This window comes from Oncorhynchus mykiss, chromosome 28 (genome assembly GCF_013265735.2).
Source record: "Oncorhynchus mykiss isolate Arlee chromosome 28, USDA_OmykA_1.1, whole genome shotgun sequence".
NCBI lineage: Eukaryota > Metazoa > Chordata > Actinopteri > Salmoniformes > Salmonidae > Oncorhynchus > Oncorhynchus mykiss.
In genome coordinates this window covers 14,454,714-14,475,865 of record NC_048592.1, presented here as the reverse complement: position 1 = coordinate 14,475,865, position 21,152 = coordinate 14,454,714, and the positions used below count along the sequence as shown (strand labels likewise).

Here is a 21,152-nt window from a genome sequence, read left to right as displayed (position 1 = left end):
GCTCTTATCCAGAGCGACTTGCAAAAGGTCATTCATCTTAAGATAGCTAGGTGAGACAACCACACATCACAGTCGTAGCAAGTACATTTTCCCTCAACAAAGTAGTTCAGTGCTAGTAGGAAAAGACAGCAGTAACACTAATGCTGACCCTACCCTAACCTTTAACCTAGAATGGTAATACATTATACTTACAGCAGTAACACTAATGCTGACCCTACCCTAACCTTTAACCTAGAATGGTAATACATTATACTTACAGCAGTAACACTAATGCTGACCCTAACCTAACCTTTAACCTAGAATGGTAATACATTATACTTACAGCAGTAACACTAATGCTGACCCTACCCTAACCTTTAACTTAGAGTGGTAATACATTATACTTACAGCAGTAACACTAATGCTGACCCTACCCTAACCTTTAACTTAGAGTGGTAATACATTATACTTACAGCAGTAACACTAATGCTAGAATGGTAATACATTATACTTACAGCAGTAACACTAATGCTGACCCTACCCTAACCTTTAACCTAGAATGGTAATACATTATACTTACAGCAGTAACACTAATGCTAGAATGGTAATACATTATACTTACAGCAGTAACACTAATGCTGACCCTAACCTAACCTTTAACCTAGAATGGTAATACATTATACTTACAGCAGTAACACTAATGCTGACCCTACCCTAACCTTTAACCTACAATGGTAATACATTATACTTACAGCAGTAACACTAATGCTGACCCTACCCTAACCTTTAACTTAGAATGGTAATACATTATACTTACAGCAGTAACACTAATGCTAGAATGGTAATACATTATACTTACAGCAGCAACACTAAAGCTGACTCAACCCTAACCTTTAACCTACAATGGTAATACATTATACTTACAGCAGCAACACTAATGCTGACCCTACCCTAACCTTTAACCTACAATGGTAATACATTATACTTACAGCAGCAACACTAATGTTGACCCTAACCCTCATTCTGGTTGATGTCCCACTCACTTGGTGATCTTAAAGATCCTGAGGAGTCTCAGTGCCCTCAGGACGCTGATGCCAAAGGACATGCCAGGCCGGAAGAAGCCCCACACAACCTCAAAGATGCTGCCAACTATCACCTGCACGGGAGAGACACCACGCAACATTCAAACACCACAAGGGAAGTTTAGACAAACCTTTATCATTAAGAACACACATTAGTCAGCAATATAGGACAGTATCACATAACAATAGCACTTAATTGTCCATATTGTTAGAAATGAAACGTCTTGTTGTTTTTCCTAACTCCCTAACATAACACACCTCGGTTCACCCGTACAACCATAAGAAAATCTTATGCTGCCACACGTCTAAGTCCTGGTTCACCATCAGCTAACATGGAGTAGAATGAATGAACTCACTCCACAGTCGAAGCAGTTGAAGGAGGAGTGGAAATAGAGGCGGAATCCCAGGCCGTACATCTTTAAGAACATCTCTGCCAAAAAGAGCCCCAGGAAAACAAACTCCGCATAGTCTGAAGAAAGAATAAATCATTATGAATCAAAGACTGGGCAAATGTTCACAGTCTTTCCTCTGTTCAAACCAAGCTATTTAGCTTTTTTTCATGTTATAAACTCTGCACGACAGAAGAACCACATCTCCATCGTCTAGAAGTATATTTGAAAGCCGGCCAGATTGAATTGATAGTTTGCTACTGTTACTGTAAATACACTACATATCCTATACTTAGGACTTGGAGTTTCTTCTGAATGTGCAATCGTTGTTGTAAAAAGGGCTATAAAGACACATTTTCATTCATTGATTGGTTGATTGACAGTCCAGCCCAGACGTACACAAGAAGGTGGAGAGCCATTCGGGCTGGTTGTGATGTACGATGGCCACACAGATGGTGTTGAGAGCCACCAGGCTGAGGACAGTCCAGTAGAAGGTGTCGGTCTTCACCATGCGCCGCAGGGAGATACGCAGCATACGCTCCTTACGACGTATATACGCCACCGGGCCACGCCGCACTGTACGGATCCGCATACGAGGTGCTCCTGGGGAAGGAAGAATGAGAAGAGAGGAAGAGAGGATGAGTAGATAGAAAGAAAGAGAGCGAGAGAAAGGACACGGAGAAAGAAGAAGGTCAGGGCTGGAGAGGAGAGAGAAAGGGTGTTGAAAATAATAGATATGTCAAATCAAGGTCAAATACAGTAGATAATAGGGGAAAAAGATCAGAAATGGAGGTGGAGAGAAAAACAGGAAGTTGCCTAAATATGAGGATCTGGGCTGTGTGTTCCTCTCTCACCTATAGTGGAGATCTCTGCATCCCCAGGACCTCCTCTATGCTTAGCATTTTTACTGGTGGCCCGCTTCAGCACTGAATACACACACAACAGAAAATTAGGACAAACAGAGAATATCCCCAATAGCATGGATAGAACAACAGATGCTTATAAGCATAACGGCACAACATATTTCACTTTCCAGCCATTTCGTCCATAAAGAGTGACAAACTAGTTATAGAGATAATTATATATTAATGGATGTAAACGGTAATGTTGACGTGCTAACTTTCAGGCAAACTGACTGAAATACTTTGAACATGAGAGGAAGGAGGAAGAGCCAATTAAATGTGGCTTTAATGATGGCACCTTTTTGTTAGGTTGATAAGGTATGGTGTAAATGAAAGTGTCATTATGAACCATTCTCGTTTTCCAAAAAGGAGTGAGACTAACAAAAACATGATATAAAAACAAGACGGTTGACATACGATATATCACTACAGGCGTGCCCCAAGCCATTTTCACCTTGCTGTTCCCAAGACACCCGCGATGTTCACACAGTAATCAAAGCAAATTAACTTCTTGAGGTTTTTACGGTATATTTTTCTCTGAAAGAGGTTTAGCCTTTTCACTGCAATTTTCAATTGTCTGCTGCAGCTCTAAGCTAATGAAGGTCAAAGAGGAACAAAATGTCTGCCTTTGTTTACAACTGCAGTTAAAGTGTAGTGGATGGAGAGAGGCAGGGCAGAGGATCACTGGTTCAAGCCCAGTAAGGGGCATTTGGACAGTAGAGGAAGCAAAGCTCTTAGCAGCACCTCTGACCCCTGTTACATAAGGATTTACTGATGTGAACGTGGGAGGAAAGGTCTTCCGCACAATTGAATTCACCATTATGGTGGTAACTCCTCTCAATGAATTGTGTTTTCTGGTGGTTCTTACCATCTAAAGCAGATCTCCCTGAATTCTTGTTCTCCTCAGCCAGCATCACCTCCTCTGAAACAATGGGGTGAACATGTCATTGTCATCCACACAAAGTGAATTCCAGGTCAGTCATAAAGTGCTCCTGAAACATAAACAGGGCTCTCTCTCTCTTTCCCTTAGCACTCTCAGATGATTGTTAGCAAATCATGGGGCCAACCTGTTTAAATGTAATATTGAAATGATTTTATTAGCACTACAAAGGTGAGTATTTGGGCTGAATGCATAGTGTTGATGCTCTGAGAGAGGGAAGAACTCATCATCAGGTAAGAGCTCATCCAGGGCTCGCCTGGTAGCTAACTTTTCACTTTCAGGGCCCTGATGCCGCCCTGCAGAGAGGGAACACTTATTGATTTATATGACTAATGCATACATTCAAACACACACGGACGGACGCGTGAATGTGCACACACACCCACGGACGCACAAGCACACACACACACACACACACACACACACACACACAGATGAACATACACACACACGCATGCACACCAGCTCACATACACACAGACATGCACAGACTCGCACTCACACATTTACACTTGGGTCAAGGAGTCCGCATCACCTTCCTCTCAACCTCTACTTGCGTGGGAGAAAGATACTGTAGATTGCCATTATAGCACTGCAGCTTCACAAAGTCCCCCTCCATCAACACATTCACCAGGTAGCTCCATCCACATATTCACCAGGTAGCTCCATCCACATATTCCCCAGGCAGCTCCATCACGGCAGATCCAATTGGATCTTATAATACATACATTTTTGCATTTTATGTAGTTATCTCGGGTGGTAGCGGTTGTAAGGTAACAAACAGTACAGTACCTGCTCGGTCTATCCAGGCTCTGTATCCATTGAGTTCTCTCTCCACCTGCTGTTGACGTCTCAGCTTCATGAAGGCTCTCCTGTTCTCCACCCGCTCCCTCTCTTTGGCAAACTCCCTACACACGCAGGACATGAGGCAATCCATTGTTTCCTCTTCTAAAACACTCATAAAATCACACACAACATTCCACATGGGCACGCACACACACACACACACACACATACACACAGCTTTTATTTACTCACCCAGAGAGGACTCCCAACACCAGGTTGAGTACGAAGAATGAGCCAATAATGATGAGAGGAATAAAGTACATCCAATTCCACATAGAGCCCAAGGCATCGTTGGTCTAAAGGAGGTACAATAGACATGTATAAGGTACATAAATACAGGTACAGACTTAACACTTCACTGCTGAAGAGTTACTATGTAAGAACAAGGGGCTACGCATTCCCTGGAAATCAAGCACAACGCGGAAGCTGTGCCATAATGCTGTGCGCCGGGGACGCATCCCACACGCACATTGTGGGTTATTTCCACCGGACTTCATAGCCCCTCTTTGATTATCCCTTACGTCAATGTCTCTACCTTATAAATAGTTCCTAAAAAATACTTTGAGTGATCTGTTCTCACATTGTAGAGTACAGCTGTCCACCCCTCCATGGTGATGCACTGGAAGACAGTGAGCACAGCGAACAGGATGTTGTCAAACTGGGTGATGCCGTTGTTGGGGCCAATCCATGACCCGATGCAGTCATACTTCTCCGGACACTTCCTCACTCCGCAGGCAAACTCCACCTCGGTCGTATCCATCGTCTCATTTTCTAACACAGGACAAGGCAGGGGTTGTGGTGGTTAACGTGTAGCTAGCTTGTTACTTTCTACACACTGGGTTTGATTCCCATGGGGGACCAGTTGGAAAATGTATGCTCTCACTACTGTAAGGGTGTCTGCTAAATGTAAAAAAAAATTATACTCCATTGTTTGTAAACAAAGTAATTGAGAACAAACACTGTACAGCCTCAAAACATTGTTAAAACTAACATGTCGATACCATGGATGGTCAGTCCTGGCATCCATAGCTCTGTCTATGAATTTGAGAGTGGTTACATTTCTCCAGCCCCATCCCTCAGCTGTTTACCAAAACAGTGGTAGGGTAAACACTTTGTTGTTCTTTGAAATGCAGGTTGCTCTTCAAGAGGGCAATACGGTTTAGGAGTAGCGGATGTCTAGAGCGTCAACCTTAATTACAACAGGAGAGCTGTGAAAAACGGACATTCTGTTTCAGCTAACCACCTCAGGGACCGGTCATCAACATCACAGGGGTCAATGCTGCTTCGTGAATTGAGGGTTGAGAAATACACATTCTGGAGAGATCACATCTGACTGTGTTAAACCATATTTATTAAAAATACTATATTTGGCTTGTGTGATTACAGAGTAATCATTGTTGGCTAATTAAAAAGGTAGCTAGGGAGCCCAGTTGGGCGTATTAAGGGACATATTCCAATTTACAGAATGGATACCTCGAGGAAAATGGGGGAGTGTCATGTTCAATTTTAGTCAAGGGGAGGGTTTGGGGTCATGTATTTTGTAATTGATGAAACGTTTATATTTCTCTGTGTTATAGAATTAGCTGCTTATTAGGCTATATATCGATGTGTGCCTGATGCCGTCCCTCATCTCTGATTCTCTGCTGGGCATGCAATATCAAGTGCGCCTATATGCTATTTAGTGTGGTCTCAATCAAGTCATCCATAGCCTATAGGCTACGAAGTGCACGCTTGGAGAAGCACAGAGAAAAATTATGTGTATAAGATAACTGATGGGATGGTGTAAATTAAACTAGGCTTTATTACACACGGAAATGGGCTGCTCTTTTTTTGTGTGCTGCCTTACCAATGGCTGTGCTGCGTAGGCCTACAGTGGTAGTTCAGGAGGAGAGTGATAGGTTTCTACCAAAAATAGGTTTTGATTGGGCCTACTCCAAAAAATGGAGGACCGGAGGTAAACTTTGACAGCTTGCTACTACTATCATTGATTTGATTAAAAACAATGTTTCTTTCCGCTTCTGTTTTTACCTCACAATAAGCCAGATTCAAGTAACTCAATGTACATTGTGGTGCCGCGGCACAATCAATCGAAAATGGACAGCTGATGGAGCTGAAAGTAGTCCAATTCTAGTAGGCATAATTTATTTCAACCTTCTTAATTTTAATTAGACTTTAATAACAACAAGAGGGTTTTGTGTTGGAGCCTATTTCTTCCTATTTAAGAAAAAAGAGGTAGGCCTACCTGTTTGAGAGACAAAATTAGGCTATAGGCTGCTATATCCATAGATTTGTTGGTTATTCTTCCACCCACAATGCACTCTTCAATTATTTAGAGTCTAAGACGTTGGAGGAGGAGGGAGGGGTGCTAAGCTGACATATGGAATTGTTTTAAGATGGTTATACTATGGATCATTTAGCTATTTGATTTTGAATTGTTGGACCCCTTAAGTTTTCTTTGGGCCTTTACTACCAAAGTCCATAGAAACACATAGAATAACACATTGAATGCAAAAACAACCAAAAACTAAATAATAAGAAATAAGGTTTTGAAGTGTCTGTCCTAAATCTAGTAGATATAAAAAAAACTTATACTACTAAAAAAAATTGTTTTTATATATATATATATATATATATATATATATATATATATATATATATATATATATATTTTTTTTTTACACATATTTAACTACCTTCATAACTCCATTTGTTTTTTTTAAACCGGTAGATGAAAACGGAGAACACCATCATGTTCCCATTAGTTTGTAGCCCAAACAGTTCTGACGTTACCAAACAGAAGTTGGTACATTAACCGTACACACTTCAGACAAGTCAAAACGGAGAACACCATCATGTTCCCATTAGTTTGTAGCCCAAACAGTTCGGACGTTACCAAACAGAAGTTGGTACATTAACCGTACACACTTCAGACAAGTCAAAACGGAGAACACCATCGTGTTCGTGACAGTCTCCCCTTTAGAGAGTGGTCATAATAATTTATAGGTCAAACCGTTCCGACGCTACAGACGTTTACGTGAGTTGCCAAAGCAAAAAAAACAGATATCTCTAGCTTAAAAAAACAGATATCTCTAGCTTAAAAAAACAGATATCTCTAGCTTAAAAAAAACAGATATCTCTAGCTTAAAAAAACAGATATCTCTAGCTTAAAAAAAACAGATATCTCTAGCTTAAAAAAAACAGATATCTCTAGCTTAAAAAAAACAGATATCTCTAGCTTAAAAAAAACTGATATCTCTAGCTTAAAAAAACAGATATCTCTAGCTTAAAAAAACAGATATCTCTAGCTTAAAAAAAACAGATATCTCTAGCTTAAAAAAACAGATATCTCTAGCTTAAAAAAAACAGATATCTCTAGCTTAAAAAAAACAGATTTTGATAGGTATTTTTTGGTTATTTAATTTAGATTGACGCACTGGTGTGGCAATTTACTCTAGGGAGTTAAATAGCCGTGTCAGTGAAGGGGTGTTGAGTTAAAACCAAAACTCGAATTGTGGGGGTATGAGAGGGTGAATGGCAACAAACAAAAAAGCACAGGCCTACGGCTTGTTAGTTTAAGATTTTGAGGAAAATAAAACGGATCTGATTATATAAAGTGATCTATAAGAGCGCTTTGATCCGCAATGCTTTATGCTAGAAACAAGCTCTAAAATACCCAGATAAGATGCATATGATGATATCACTGTTTCGTTTTTTTGACATTCACAGGCTTACTTTGCATGGGAAATAATCTAATTATGTCACTATCAATGTCACGCCCTGACCTTAGAGAGCCTTTAAATTCTCTATTTGGTTGGTCAGGGTGTGAATAGGGTGGGAAATCTATGCTAATATTTCTTTGTTGGCCGAGTATGGTTCCCAATCAGAGGCAGCTGTCTATCATTGTCTCTGATTGGGGATCATACTGGGATCTTGGGGATCTGTTGTGGGATCGTGTCTTTTTGTGGTGCATGTGTTGCACTCCTAGCTTTACGTTTGTTGAGTTGTTTATTGTTTTTTTGGTGGAACATTTTAAATTAAAGAAAATGTACGCCTACCAAGCTGCACCTTGGTCTTCCTTTAACGACAGACGTTACAGAAGATCCCACCACCAACGGACCAAGCAGCGTGGTCAGGAGGACTGGACCTGGGAGGAAATCCTGGAGGGAGCAGGACCCTGGACAAGGGCCGGGGAATATCGCCGTCCGAAGGAGGAGGTAGAGGCAGCGAAAGCGGAACGGCGACGATACGAGAAGATAGCTCAACGAAGCAAGCACGAGAGGCAGCCCCCCCCAAAAAATGTTGGGGGGCCACACGGGGAGATTGGTGGAGTCAGGGTTCAGACCTGAGCCAACTCCCCATGCTTACCGTGGGGAACGAGTGGCCGGTCAAGCATCGTGTTATCCGGTTCTGCGCACCATGCCTTCAGAGCGCATCCACAGGCCAGTGCGCTCTGTGCAAGCTCCCCGCAGTTGCAGTCCTAGAGTGGGCATTCAGCCAGGACGGATTGTGACGGCTCAGCGCTCCTGGCCTCCGGTGCGTCTCTTCGGTCCAGGATATCCTGCGCCAGCTCTACGCACGGTATCCCCAGTTCGCCAGCACAACCCAGTGCGGCCTGTTCCAGTTCCCTGCACTTGCCGTGCTACAGGGGGGATTCAGCCAGGACACGTTGTGCCAGCTCTACGCTCCAAACCTCCATTGCGCCTCCATGGCCCAGCATATCCTGCGCCGGCTCTACGCACTATGCCTCCAGTGCGCCTTCATAGCCCAGTGCTTCCCGTGCCAGCTCTCCACACTCACCGAGCTAAAGTGGGTATCTAGCCGGGACGTGTTGTGACAGCTCCCCGCAACAGGCTTCACGTATGAAGCCTCCAGTGATGATCCATGGCACGAAGCCTCCAGTGATGATCCATGGCACAGAGCCTGTAGTGAAGTTCCATGGCAAGGAGCCTGCAGCGACAGTCCGCAGTCCGGAGCCTCCAGCGAAGGTCCCCAGTCCGGAGCATCCAGCGACGGTCCGCAGTCCGGAGCCTCCAGCGACGGTCCACAGTCCGGAGCCTCCAGCGATGATCCGCAGTCCGTAGCCTCCAGCGACGATCCGCTGTCCAGAGTCTTCATCGACGAGCTGCAGTCCAGAGCCTCTAGCGGGGGTTCCCAGTCCGGAGTCTCCGGCGACGATCTGCAGTCCAGAGCCTCCGGCAACGATCTGCAGTCCGGAGCCTCCAGCGGTGGTTCCCAGTTCAGAACCTCCAGCGATGATCCACGGTCCGGTTCCACAGAAGCGGAGGGATCAGCGTAGGGAGCGTGGGTTACGTCCCGAACCGGAGCCGCCACCGAGGGTAGATGCCCACCTGGACCCTCCCCTATAGGTTTAGGTTTGCGGCCGGGAGTCCGCACCTTTGGAGGGGGATACAGTCACGCCCTGACCTTAGAGATCTTTTAAATGCTCTATTTGGTAGGTCAGGGTGTGACTAGTGTGAGAAATCTATGTTTATATTTCTTTGTTGGCCGAGTATGGTTCCCAATCAGAAGCGCCTGTCTATCGTTGTCTCTGATTGGGGATCATACTTAGGCAGCCCTTTTTCCCACCTTCTGTTGTGGGACCTTGTCTTTTTGTGTTGCATGTGTTGCACTCCTAGCTTTACGTTCGTTGAGTTGTTTATTGTTTTTTTGGTGGAACATGTATAATGAAATAAAATGTACGCCTTCCACGCTGCACCTTGGTCTTCCTTTAACGACAGACATTACAATCAATTGATTAAGCTGTTCACTTTCTGTACAATAGAAGATGTTAAACTCAAACAGCTTTTTAAGGAAACACTTGTGACCTTCTCTCGTTGGTTAAGCCATGGAAGAAAAGTAGTCAGTAGTTAAAGCTGTAATTTTTCTGCATCGGTAGGCTTACTCTGTCTGGGGTGGAAAGGTAGGCCTAACTTTTGAAAGCACCATGCACGGATTCCTAATGATGTCTCAGATTGAATTATTTGAAAACAAGGACAGTTTGGTTGCAAACAAGACACACTGATTTGATAAGTTGAACACATAGGTTCTATCTCTCTGTCCATTCTTAGCCTGTCATTTCAATGACTTGTGTGGTATTAAAAAACGATTCCGCTAATATGTCAAATTAAGTACAATTGCGTGACATTTTTTATAAAAGGCAATTTTTTCTCGGACCTGCAAATACAACGATAGATTCATGTAATGTTTTTACTATAAAGGAGATCTTTCCACTCCTATTATTGTCCATGGTGGTCTGCGAACCCACAACCTTCTGGCCCGCAGCCCTGTGAGCTATCAAAATTCCTGCATTGCCATATCATGCTTACAGGACGAAGAACAGTTTCTAAAACTGCATATCTAAGGCTCTGGTCTGTCTAAGAAGTCAGGGTAAATGGTAGATGGTATGGTAAATGGTATGTTCTCTGCTATCCACTTTTTCATTATTATTTGCGGTATAAGGTGACCTGTTTATTTTTTAAGCGTTCAGGGAGGGTTTAAGTGAAATATATTTTGCTGAAGGGAGGGCCATCCATTTTCATTTCAGAGGTCAGATTTTCTCCATGTAACCCTTATTATAAATAACGTTCACTCACAAACATGAACAATGTTTGCCCCATGCCATCACCTTACAAATTTGTGCACATTAAAAGCCTGTAAGTACAGTACAAAAACAAAAACTTTTTTTTTTGTCGAGTAGGGTCAGATGCATTGGTGTATCAAAGCGGATAGGATTAACATTGAATCCTACTACACAAAATTATTGTCGACGTGTTTGAGTATGCCCCTGGCTATCCCTAAATATATATATACAGTATTTATTTTTTGTTATTGTGCAGTCTGGTTTGCTTAATATAAGGATTGTGAACTGATTTAAATCATTACTTTTGATGCTTAAGTATGTTTAAAACCAAATCATTTTACACTTTTACTTAAGTAGTATTTTACTGGGTGACTTTCACTTTTTACTTGAGTAATTGTCTAATAAGGTATATTTACTTTCACTCAACTATGACAATTGGGTATTTTTTCCACCACTGTTTAGATGGGACAGTCGGGTCCTCATGAAGCTGTCAGGTAAAAGAGTAGCAGTATGAAGATGTTCTTAATAACAATGCAGGGGGGTGAGCGCGAGAGAGACAAAGAGCGAGAGATTGTCAAATACAAGATAATAGAGATGAGGACCCTGTGAAAATGCAACACAGAGGGGGAAGGGAACCTCTTTAATGGATAGAGGTACAGTAGAAAAGAGGTTTTGGATAGAGAGAGAGTATGAGGGAGTGTGGGGGAGTGTATAAAATACAGAGTGTGTGAGGGAGACTGGAGTATGTAACTACCCAGGATGTCAGCAGTAGGTAGACAGGTGTGGTGGAGCTTCCCGCTGTAGAACTCCAGGCCGATGATGGCGAACATAAGAATGGCAAAGAACAAGAGCAGACCGATCTGGAGCAGGGGCACCATGGCCTTCATGATGGACTTCAGCACGATCTGCAAGCCTGATGATGAAATAAATTGAAAAAACACACACACATGTGAAGAGTTAATGTCTGATTGCCTATGAGAATTAGACATTATAATAAGGTACATATTGAGGTATTATGACACTGTAAATTATATTGATATGCTGGTAGATATTGACTGTACTCACTGGGTATCCCAGAGACCAATTTAAGGGGCCTCAGGACTCTCACCGCCCTCAGGGTCCGCAGATCCACTGGTATGTTCATGTGGGCCCCTGCTGTTGCCAATATTCTGCAGAAAGAAATACATGATCAGATTCAGAATAAAATATTGAATTCATTTTTTCCAGTGGGATCAACGTTTAATAAGCAGTGTGGTTTATGGATAAGGGGTTTTGGGGCGGAAGTGGTGTACATTGAATTATAATTTACACGGAATATACCAAACATTATCAACACCTTCCTAATATTGAGTTGCACCCCCTTTTGCCCTCAGAACAGCCTCACTTCATTGGGGAATGGACTCTACAAGGTTTCGAAAGCGTTCCACAGGGCTGCTGGCCCATGTCGACTCCAATGCTTCCCACAGTCGTGGCAGTTGGCTGGATGTCCTTTGGGTGGTGGACCATTCTTGATACAAACAAGAAATTGTTGCGCGTGAAAAACCCAGCAATGTTGCAGTTCTTGACACAAACCGGCTTTGCACACCTGGATTGTACAATATTTGCACATTATTCTTATAAAAATTCTTCAAGCTCTGTAAAGTTGCTAGACAGCCATTTTCAAGTCTTGCCATAAAATTTCAAGCTGATTTAAGTCAAAACTGTAACTAGGCTACTCAGGAACATTCAATGTCGTCTTGGTAAGCAACTCCAGTGTATATTTAGCCTTATGTTTTTGGTTATTGTCCTGCTGAAAGATGAATTTGTCTCCCAGTGTCTGTTGGAAAGCAGATTGAACCAGGTTTTTCTCTAAGATGTTGCCTGTGCTTGGCTCTATTCTGTTTCTTTTCACCCTAAAAAACTCCTCAATCTTTGCCGATGACAAGCATACCTATAACATAATGCAGCCACCACCATGCTTGAAAATATGAAGAGTGGTACTCAGTGATGTGTTGTGTTGGATTTGCCCCAAACATAACGCTTTCTATTCAGGACGCACATTTTTTGCAGTTTTACTTTAGTGCCTTATTGCAAACAGGATGCACGTTCTGGAAAAATGTTATTCTGTACAAGCTTCCTTCTTTTCACTCTGTCTTTTAGGTTAGTATTGTGGAGTAACTACAGTGTTGTTGATCCATCCTCAGTTCTGTCCTATCATAGCCATTAAACTTTGTAACTGTTTTAAAGTCACCATTGGCCTCATGGTGAAATCCCTGAGTGGATTCCTTCCTCTCTGGCAACAGAGTTAGGAAGGACACCTGTATCTTTGTAGTAACTGGGTGTATTGATACACCATCCGAAGTGTAATTAATAACTTCACCAGGCTCAAAAGGATATTCAATGCCTACTATTTTTATTTTTACCAATCTACCAATAGGTGCCCTTCTTTGCGAGGCATTGGAAAACCTCCCTGGTCTTTGTGGTAGAATATTGGTTTGAATTTCACTGCTCAAGCAAGGGGTCCTAACAGATAAGTCCATGCAACTAATGTGACTTGTTAAGCAAACGTTAATAACTGCTGAAGTTATTTAAGCTTTCCATAACAAAGGGATTGTATACTTATTGACTCAAGACATTTCAGCTTTTCATTTTCAGCTTTTAATTTTTTATTAATTCGTCTTGACCAAAAGGGAATAACATGTTGCCGCCGTAGCATTTGATTGATTGATGCCTGCAAGCATTTGGCCACCCTTGATTAAAACAATTCTAAAATAATTAGCCAATCAGCATTGAGCTGAGCTCAACTGTGGGTTGTCCTGGTGCAGCAAAGCACCGTCCAAGGGAGGCCAGTTTGGATTAGGCTTCAGACCAATCAAATCACTTCCTTTGCAAAACATAATTGTCAGAAAAACATGTCTGTTTCTGGTCTGCTGGTGTTGATGTTCTGCAGTAGCTAGCTTGCTAAATTATCCCTTTCCTAAGCCATGAATGGAGATGGGATTTGAACTTCTGGTTTTTACTTAATTCTCTGTACAGGCCAATGATTATGACGGAGATTCTGATCTAACCATAAATTAATATGTTGTGCCACTGGCCTGAGACGATTGAAGTTGAATATGTAGCCTAGATGTTGCCTAGTAGGCTCACATTAACTAGCTAGTTAACTTAGATGGTTCATTGTTGCCCATGTGAGGAATTGAGGCTAGCAAGTATTTTAGCTAGGTAGCCTATCACAACAAAAACTAAAAGTGTGTATGACAGAGCCACCGTTTTGCCAACATGAAAAAGAGGAGGATGGCATTGGCTTTCAACTAGTCTACAAGTAGGGTCAGTCAACAGTTTTTGTATTACTTATTTACTTACACACACGCACACGCACACACACACACACACACACACACACACACACACACACACACACACACACACACACACACACACACACACACACACACACACACACACAAACAAACCAACACAGACGAATCAGCATCATGAACAGCCACATGATATTTAGCAACATTGATTGGACTAAATCGTTTTGGGTGTCTTTAAGTTTGTTTTGGGTGTTTTAAACTAAGCATATATAACCGTGTTGATCTGATGATGTTTCAATGTTTAAGTTAAAATTGTCCCGGAATAGCGGAGGCAGTGCTCCTGTTGTCTTAGTGCTGACTTGCAGTAACTCAGTGGTTCTAAATCATTAGTTGTTTAGTAAACTGTAAATATGAACTTGCTTGACCATGCTGCAGGTGATATAACTGTTGGTATGCACTATTTGCTTTGTGGACACAGGACATATGTAAATGTATGTGTCAAGCCCTGATCTGTTTCCCCTGTCCTTGTGCTTGTCGCCACCCCCCTCCAGGTGTCGCCCATCTTCCCTATTATCCCCTGTGTGTACTTATACCTGTCTTCTCTGTCTGTTTGTTGCCAGTTTGTCTTGTTCGTTCAAGCTTACCAGCATTTTTCCTGTCAGGTCCACTCGTTTCCCAGCCTCTCTTTGCTAGTCCTCCCGGTTTTGACCTTTGCCTGTCCTGACCCTGTACCCGGCTGCCTGACCTCTCTGCCTGACCCTGTGCCTGCCTGCCATCCTGTACCTTTTCTCCACCTCTGGATTGCTGAACCCTGCATGTCTCTGACCCTGAGTCCGCCTGCCGTCATGTACCTCAGCCTTACCCCGGATTTTCGACCCCTGCCTGCCTAGACCTGTCTTCTCTGCCCCTCTTGCTACAATAAACAGTATTACTTTGACAGTCTGCATATGGGTCTTACCTTGATTCCTGATAGTACGAACTGGCCATGACTGACCCAGCAGACTTGGGCCAGCTCCGCTACGCCATCTCCTCCCAAGTAGCCACCATTGGTAGGCATGAGGAGTTGCTTCGCTTCATGATAGAGGGGTTGCAGGCCACAGCCGATCGTCACGACCAAGCATTGGACATGCGAGAGCAAGTCTGCGAGAGCAAGTCTGTGGGTTGCCTACTAGGCAGCCGACCACAACGGTAACCTCCCAGACCCCCTGTAACCCGGCTGGTAGCAGCGCTGGCACCCCGGTTTCCCGGGCACTCCGCTTACCTCCCCAGAAGCGCAATGATGGAGATTCCAGAAACTGCCGGGCCTTTCTCTCCCAGTGCTCCCTCGTTTTCGAGCTGATGTCCGGGAGGGCACTAGCCTGGGCCACGACGGTGTGGGAGAAAAAATCTGCCATCTGCCTCAGTCTGGGGGTATTCGTGGCGGAGGTGGGAAAGGTGTTCGAGGCTCCGGTGTCCAGGAGAGAGGCTGCCCGGAGGTTACTCCAGCTCTGGCAGGACACCCTCAGTGTGGCAGACAATTCAGTGGAGTTCCATACGCTAGCAGCGGAGGGTACCTGGAACCCAGAAGTGCTGTTAGACATGTTCCTGCATGGATTATCGGAGGAGGTAAAGGATGAGCTGGCAGCCCGAGAACTACCGACTGATCTCGACTCACTCATCGCTTTAACCATCCGGATTGATTGTCGGCTACAGAAACGTAGGAGGGAGAAGAGGTTCGATTGCACTTCCAATCGCTCACTCAGGGATCGCACCTTGCAGCTGATAAATTCCGGAACTCCCTGGCATCTGCGTCCCCGAAAGGATCCGTGATTACCCAGTCCCTACAAGAGGAACTGCCGATTCACCTCTTCCCAAGCCGATGCAGCTCGGCAAAGGCTGGGCTGTCTCCAGCCGAACGTGCACACAGCCTTGAGACCCAGAGTTGTCTGTATTGAGGTACTGCTGGTCATTTTGTGTCTACTTGTCCCTTCACGAGAGCTAGCTCATTCATTGGAGTGAGTATACTGGTGGGTCTGAAAGATAATTGTTCTTCTCCCCTTACTCGCCCCCTCTCTATGCCACCCTGCTGTGGGGGCGACCAGTCCAAGTATCTCTCGGTACTCATCGACTCGGGGCCCGATGTGAGTCACATAGACGTTACCCTGGCATCCAAGCTGGGCATCCCCACTCAACCCCTCTCCATTCCCATGGGTGTTAGAACACTGAACGGGTGCTCTATAGGCCAAATCATCCACCAGACCACCCCCATCAGCCTACGAGTGTCAGGGAACCACAGCGAGGCTATCCAATTCCTGCTGGTTGAGTCTCCGCAGGCCCCTGTGGTAATGGGATTCTCTTGGCTCCAGCGACACAATCCCTCCATTGACTGGGCTACTGGTGCCATCGTGGGCTGGAGCCCGTCTTGCCACACTCATTGCCTGAAATCAGCTCTGCCTGCCCCGGGAAGTCTTCCTGGGGGCTTGAAAATTGCACCGGACCTCTCCGTCAGCTCCGCAGATTACCAGGACCTCCGGGAGGGGTTCAGTAAGGCCTGGGCCACTTTGCTTCTGTAGCACCGACCAGTATCCGAGAAGGTCAAGTCTGAGGCACTGGCACATCGCTATAGGGCCGTGGCTACACCCCCGGAAGCCGAGACCTGTCCCCCCAGTTCCAAGATCATTTGCCCTTCTGCTGTTCATCCTCTGTTGCCCTGTACCCTCCTTATTCTTCCTACTTTTTCTGTTTCTAGAGTCAAAATCATGTCTGACTGCCCCTTGTCTTCTGTTTCTAGGCCCATCCCTCCCCCCGTTTCATCGAGGGTCAGCCAGCGTTCATGGTGAGACGACTTCAGAGGTTTGACCACGGGGCAGGGGTTTCCAGTACCTGGTTGACTGGGAAGGTTATGGTTATGGCCTGGAGGAGAGGTGCAGGGTTCTCGCTAAACATTCTTGGATCCAGCCCTCATCACTGACTTTCGCAGCCGGCATCCCAGTCAACCAGGTATCCGCCCAGGTGGAACGCCAGGTGGAGTCCCTAGAGGGGGGGATCCTGTCATGCCCTGATCTGTTTCCCATGACCTTGTGCTTGTCTCCACACCCCTACAGGTGTCTCCCATCTTCCCTATTATCCCCTGTGTGTACTTATACCTGTCTTCTCTGTCTGTTTGTTGCCAGTTGGTCTTGTTCGTTCAAACTTGCCAGCGTTTTTCCTGTCAGCTCAATTCGTTTCCCAGCCTCTCTTTGCTAGTCCTCCCGGCTTTGCCTGTCCTGACCCTGTACCCACCCGCCTGACCTCTCTGCCTGAGCCTGCCTACCTTTGCTCCACCCCTGGATTACTGAACTCTGCCTGACCCTGAGTCCGCCTGCCGTCATGTACCTCAGCCTTACCCTGGAAATTGGACCCCTGCCTGCCTTGACCTGTCTTTGTCTGCCCCTGTTTGCTATAATAAACAGTGTTACTTCGACAGTCTGCATCTGGGTCTTACCTTGATTCCTGATAGTATGTGTAGTTTAATTTATTCAGACACTGTGTGACTGTTGTCTTTTTGTTGTCACGGCCTTATTGCATATCATGGTGGTGTATGAACAAATGGGTTATAGAGCAAACAACGCAATTATCACAACATAGGTTGTAATATGGCTTTTTTACTGATTTGGCTTGGCTTCCCCAGTGATGTTATCCACGCAAAGCTACTGGTCAGGATTTTTTTTACATTTATTTCACCTTTATTTAACCAGGTAGGCAAGTTGAGAACAAGTTCTCATTTACAATTGTGACCTGGCCAAGATGAAGCAAAGCAGTTCAACACAAACAACAACACAGAGTTACACATGGAGTAAAACAAACATATAGTCAATAATACAGTAGAAAAATAAGTCTATATACGATGTGAGCAAATGAGGTGAGATAAGGGAGGTAAAGGCAAAAAAAATGGCCATGGTGGCGAAGTAAATACAATATAGCAAGTAAAACACTGGAATGGTAGATTTGTAGTGGAATAATGTGCAAAGTAGAAATAAAAATAATGGGGTGCAAAGGAGAAAAATAAATAAATACAGTAGGGGAAGAGGTAGTTGTTTGGGATAAATTATAGATGGGCTATGTACAGGTGCAGTAATCTGTGAGCTGCTCTGACAGCTGGTGCTTAAAGCTAGTGAGAGAGATAAGTGTTTCCAGTTTCAGAGATTTTTGTAGTTCGTTCCAGTCTTTGGCAGCAGAGAACTGGAAGGAAGGGCAGCCAAAGGAAGATTTGGTTTTGGGGGGTGAAAAGAGAGATATACCTGCTGGAGCGCGTGCTACAGGTGGGTGCTGCTATGGTGACCAGCGAGCTGAGATAAGGGGGGACTTTACCTAGCAGGGTCTTGTATAGGACCTGGAGCCAGTGGGTTTAGTGACTAGTATGAAGCGAGGGCCAGCCAACGAGAACGTACAGGTCGCAGTGGTGGGTAGTATATGGGGCTTTGGCGACAAAACAGATGGCACTGTGATAGACTGCATCCAATTTATTGAGTAGGGTATTGGAGGCTATTTTGTAAATGACATCCCTGAAGTCGAGGATCGGTAGGATGGTCAGTTTTACGAGGGTATGTTTGGCAGCATGAGTGAAGGATGCTTTGTTGCGAAATAGGAAGCTATTTCTAGATTTAACTTTGAATTGGAGATGTTTGATGTGAGTCTGGAAGGAGAGTTTACAGTCTAACCAGACACCTAGGTATTTGTAGTTGTCCACATATTCTAAGTCAGAACCGTCCAGAGTAGTGATGGTGGACGGCGGGCAGGTGCGGGCAGCGATCGGTTGAAAAGCATGGGCATTCTATGTTTTGTTTTTTATGATTTTGTGTTTCTAAGTTTTGGCCGGGTATGGTTCTCAATCAGGGACAGCTGTCTATTGTTGTCTCTGATTGGGAACCATACTTAGGTAGCCCTTTTTCCCTCCTTTCTTTGTGGGTAGTTAACTTTGTTTGTGGCACTAATGCCCTGTAAGCTTCACGGTTGTTTTTTTGTTTGTTGTTTTGTTGGCGTCATTCCAAAATAAAGAAGAAAATGTACGCTCACCACGCTGCACCTTGGTCTTCTTCCAGCAACGGCCGTGACAGCGTGGCTGAGGTGCACCCATGACCAGCTCTGAAACCAGATTGCATAGCGGAGAAGGTGTGGTGGGATTCGAAATGGTCGGTAATCTGTTTGTTGACTTGGCTTTCGAAGACCTTAGAAAGGCAGGGTAGGATAGATATAGGTCTGTAGCAGTTTGGTTCAAGAGTGTACCCCCCTTTGAAGAGGGAGATGACCGCAGCTGCTTTCCAATCTTTGGGAGTCTCAGACGACATGAAAGAGAGGTTGAACAGGCTAGTCATAGGGGTTGCAACAATTTCTGCAGATAATTTTAGAAAGAAAGCGTCCAGATTGTCTAGCCCGGCTGATTTGTAGGGGTCCAGATTTTGCAGCTCTTTCAGAACATCAGCTGACTGGATTTGGGTGACGGAGAAATGGGGAAGGCTTGGGCGATTTGCTGTGGGGGGTACAGTGCCGTTGACCGGGGTAGGGGTAGCCAGGTGGAAAGCATGGCCAGACATAGAAAAATGCTTATTGAAATTCTCAATTATAGTGGTTTTATTGGTGGTGACAGAGTTTCCTATCCTCAGTGCAGTGGGCAGCTGGGAGGAGGTGTTCTTATTCTCCATGGACTTTACAGTGTCCCAGAACTTTTGAATGCAGCGTACAGTACAAGATATACAGTGAATACAGTACATAGAAACTGTGAATTTGCCTTTCTTTGCCTCCTGTTGGTTGCTGTAAATGGTGTTTCAATGTTTGTGTGTGTGGGTGGAAGGCTGTCAATACGTGCGTCGGTTGTTGAGGGATGTGAGATTTGGTTTGTACTCTCTCCCTCCAGAGAGAGCCACACTGAATGATGTCTGTGTTCTTACCTACTGATAATGTCTCTCTGAATATAATGTGGTCAGATGATAATAAATAATAATCAGTGGTGTAATCAATGATTTATACACTGAGTATACCAAACATTAGGAACACCTTAATAATATTGAGTTGCACCCCATTTTACCCTCAAAACAGCCTCAATTCGTCAGGGCAATGGATTCTACAAGGTGTTGAAAGCATTCCACAGGGATGCTAGGCCATGTTTACTCCAATGTTTCCCACAGTTGTGTTAAGTTGGCTGGATATCCTTTGGGTGGTGGACCATTCATGATACACACTGGAAACTGTTGAGCATGAAAACCCCAGCAGCTTTGCAGTTCTTAACACAAACAGGTGCACCAGGCACCTACTACCATATCCCTTAAAAAATGTGGTCTTGCCCATTCACCCTCTGAATGGCACACATAGACAATCCATGTCTCAAGGCTTAAAAATCCTTCTTTAACCTGGCTCCTCCAATTCATCTACACTGATTGAAATGGAAATAACAGTTGACATCAATAAGGGATCATAGCTTTCACCCGCTCTTTCTATGTCATGGAAAGAGCGGGTGTTTTGTATACTCAGTGCATATTAGTGTTTTGTTGTACATACTTTTTACTTTTTTTACAAATGTTAGAATTTCTTTCCACTTTTACAGTACAAAGTATTTTGTGTAGATCATTGACAAAAAAAATACTATTAAATTCCTTTTAATCACACTTTGTAATGCAACAAAATGTGAAAAAAGTCAAAGGGTGGGAATACTTTCTGAAGGCACTGTAGATTAATAGATTCACTCACTCACACACGTCAGTGCTGTGGATTGTGGGCGAGTGTGTGTGTGTGTGTGTGTGTGTGTGTGTGTGTGTGTGCGTGCGTGCGTGCGTGTAGGGGTGCAGAAAGCAAATGGCAGAAACTCAAGTGTGGGCCCACGCAACATTCACTGAAAGCGGAGAGAGAGAGGGACAGAGAGAGAGAGATAAAGAGGGAGAGAGATTGACAAAAAGAAAGAGCGAGAGATTGAAGGAGAGAAAGAGGGTAAGAGAGAGAACGTGGACAGAATGAAAGAGAGGGGGGTTGTCCTGAGACTGGGGAGAGAGCAAGAAAGAGAGAGAGTGCGAGAGAGAGAGAGAGAGAGCAAGAGAGAGCGAGAGAGAGAGAGAGAGAGAGAGAGAGAGAGAGAGAGAGAAAGAACACATGGACACCATATGTTTTCTGTATTTGATACCTGTCCACC

The 21,152-nt window shown here is 44.3% G+C and overlaps 1 protein-coding gene across 5 annotated transcripts in view; it reads right to left on the bottom strand.

Moving 5' to 3' along the window:
• LOC110508606 (voltage-dependent R-type calcium channel subunit alpha-1E) overlaps positions 1-21,152 on the bottom strand; it is a 75,284-nt gene that overhangs the window by 28,389 nt on the left and 25,743 nt on the right. For 4 of the 5 annotated variants that reach the window (XM_036966540.1, XM_036966537.1, XM_036966538.1 and 1 more), the window contains exons 3-12: positions 11,784-11,887; positions 11,473-11,631; positions 4,719-4,909; positions 4,331-4,434; positions 4,085-4,200; positions 3,221-3,274; positions 2,305-2,376; positions 1,850-2,053; positions 1,418-1,530; positions 1,023-1,135 (exon numbers count right to left, since the gene is read on the bottom strand). In XM_036966540.1, the coding sequence (XP_036822435.1) occupies positions 1,023-1,135; positions 1,418-1,530; positions 1,850-2,053; positions 2,305-2,376; positions 3,221-3,274; positions 4,085-4,200; positions 4,331-4,434; positions 4,719-4,909; positions 11,473-11,631; positions 11,784-11,887 (1,230 nt within the window). Of the gene's footprint in view, positions 1-1,022; positions 1,136-1,417; positions 1,531-1,849; positions 2,054-2,304; positions 2,377-3,220; positions 3,275-4,084; positions 4,201-4,330; positions 4,435-4,718; positions 5,050-11,472; positions 11,632-11,783; positions 11,888-21,152 lie in introns of those variants that run through there. The other variant, XM_036966541.1, reaches the window with a different exon arrangement.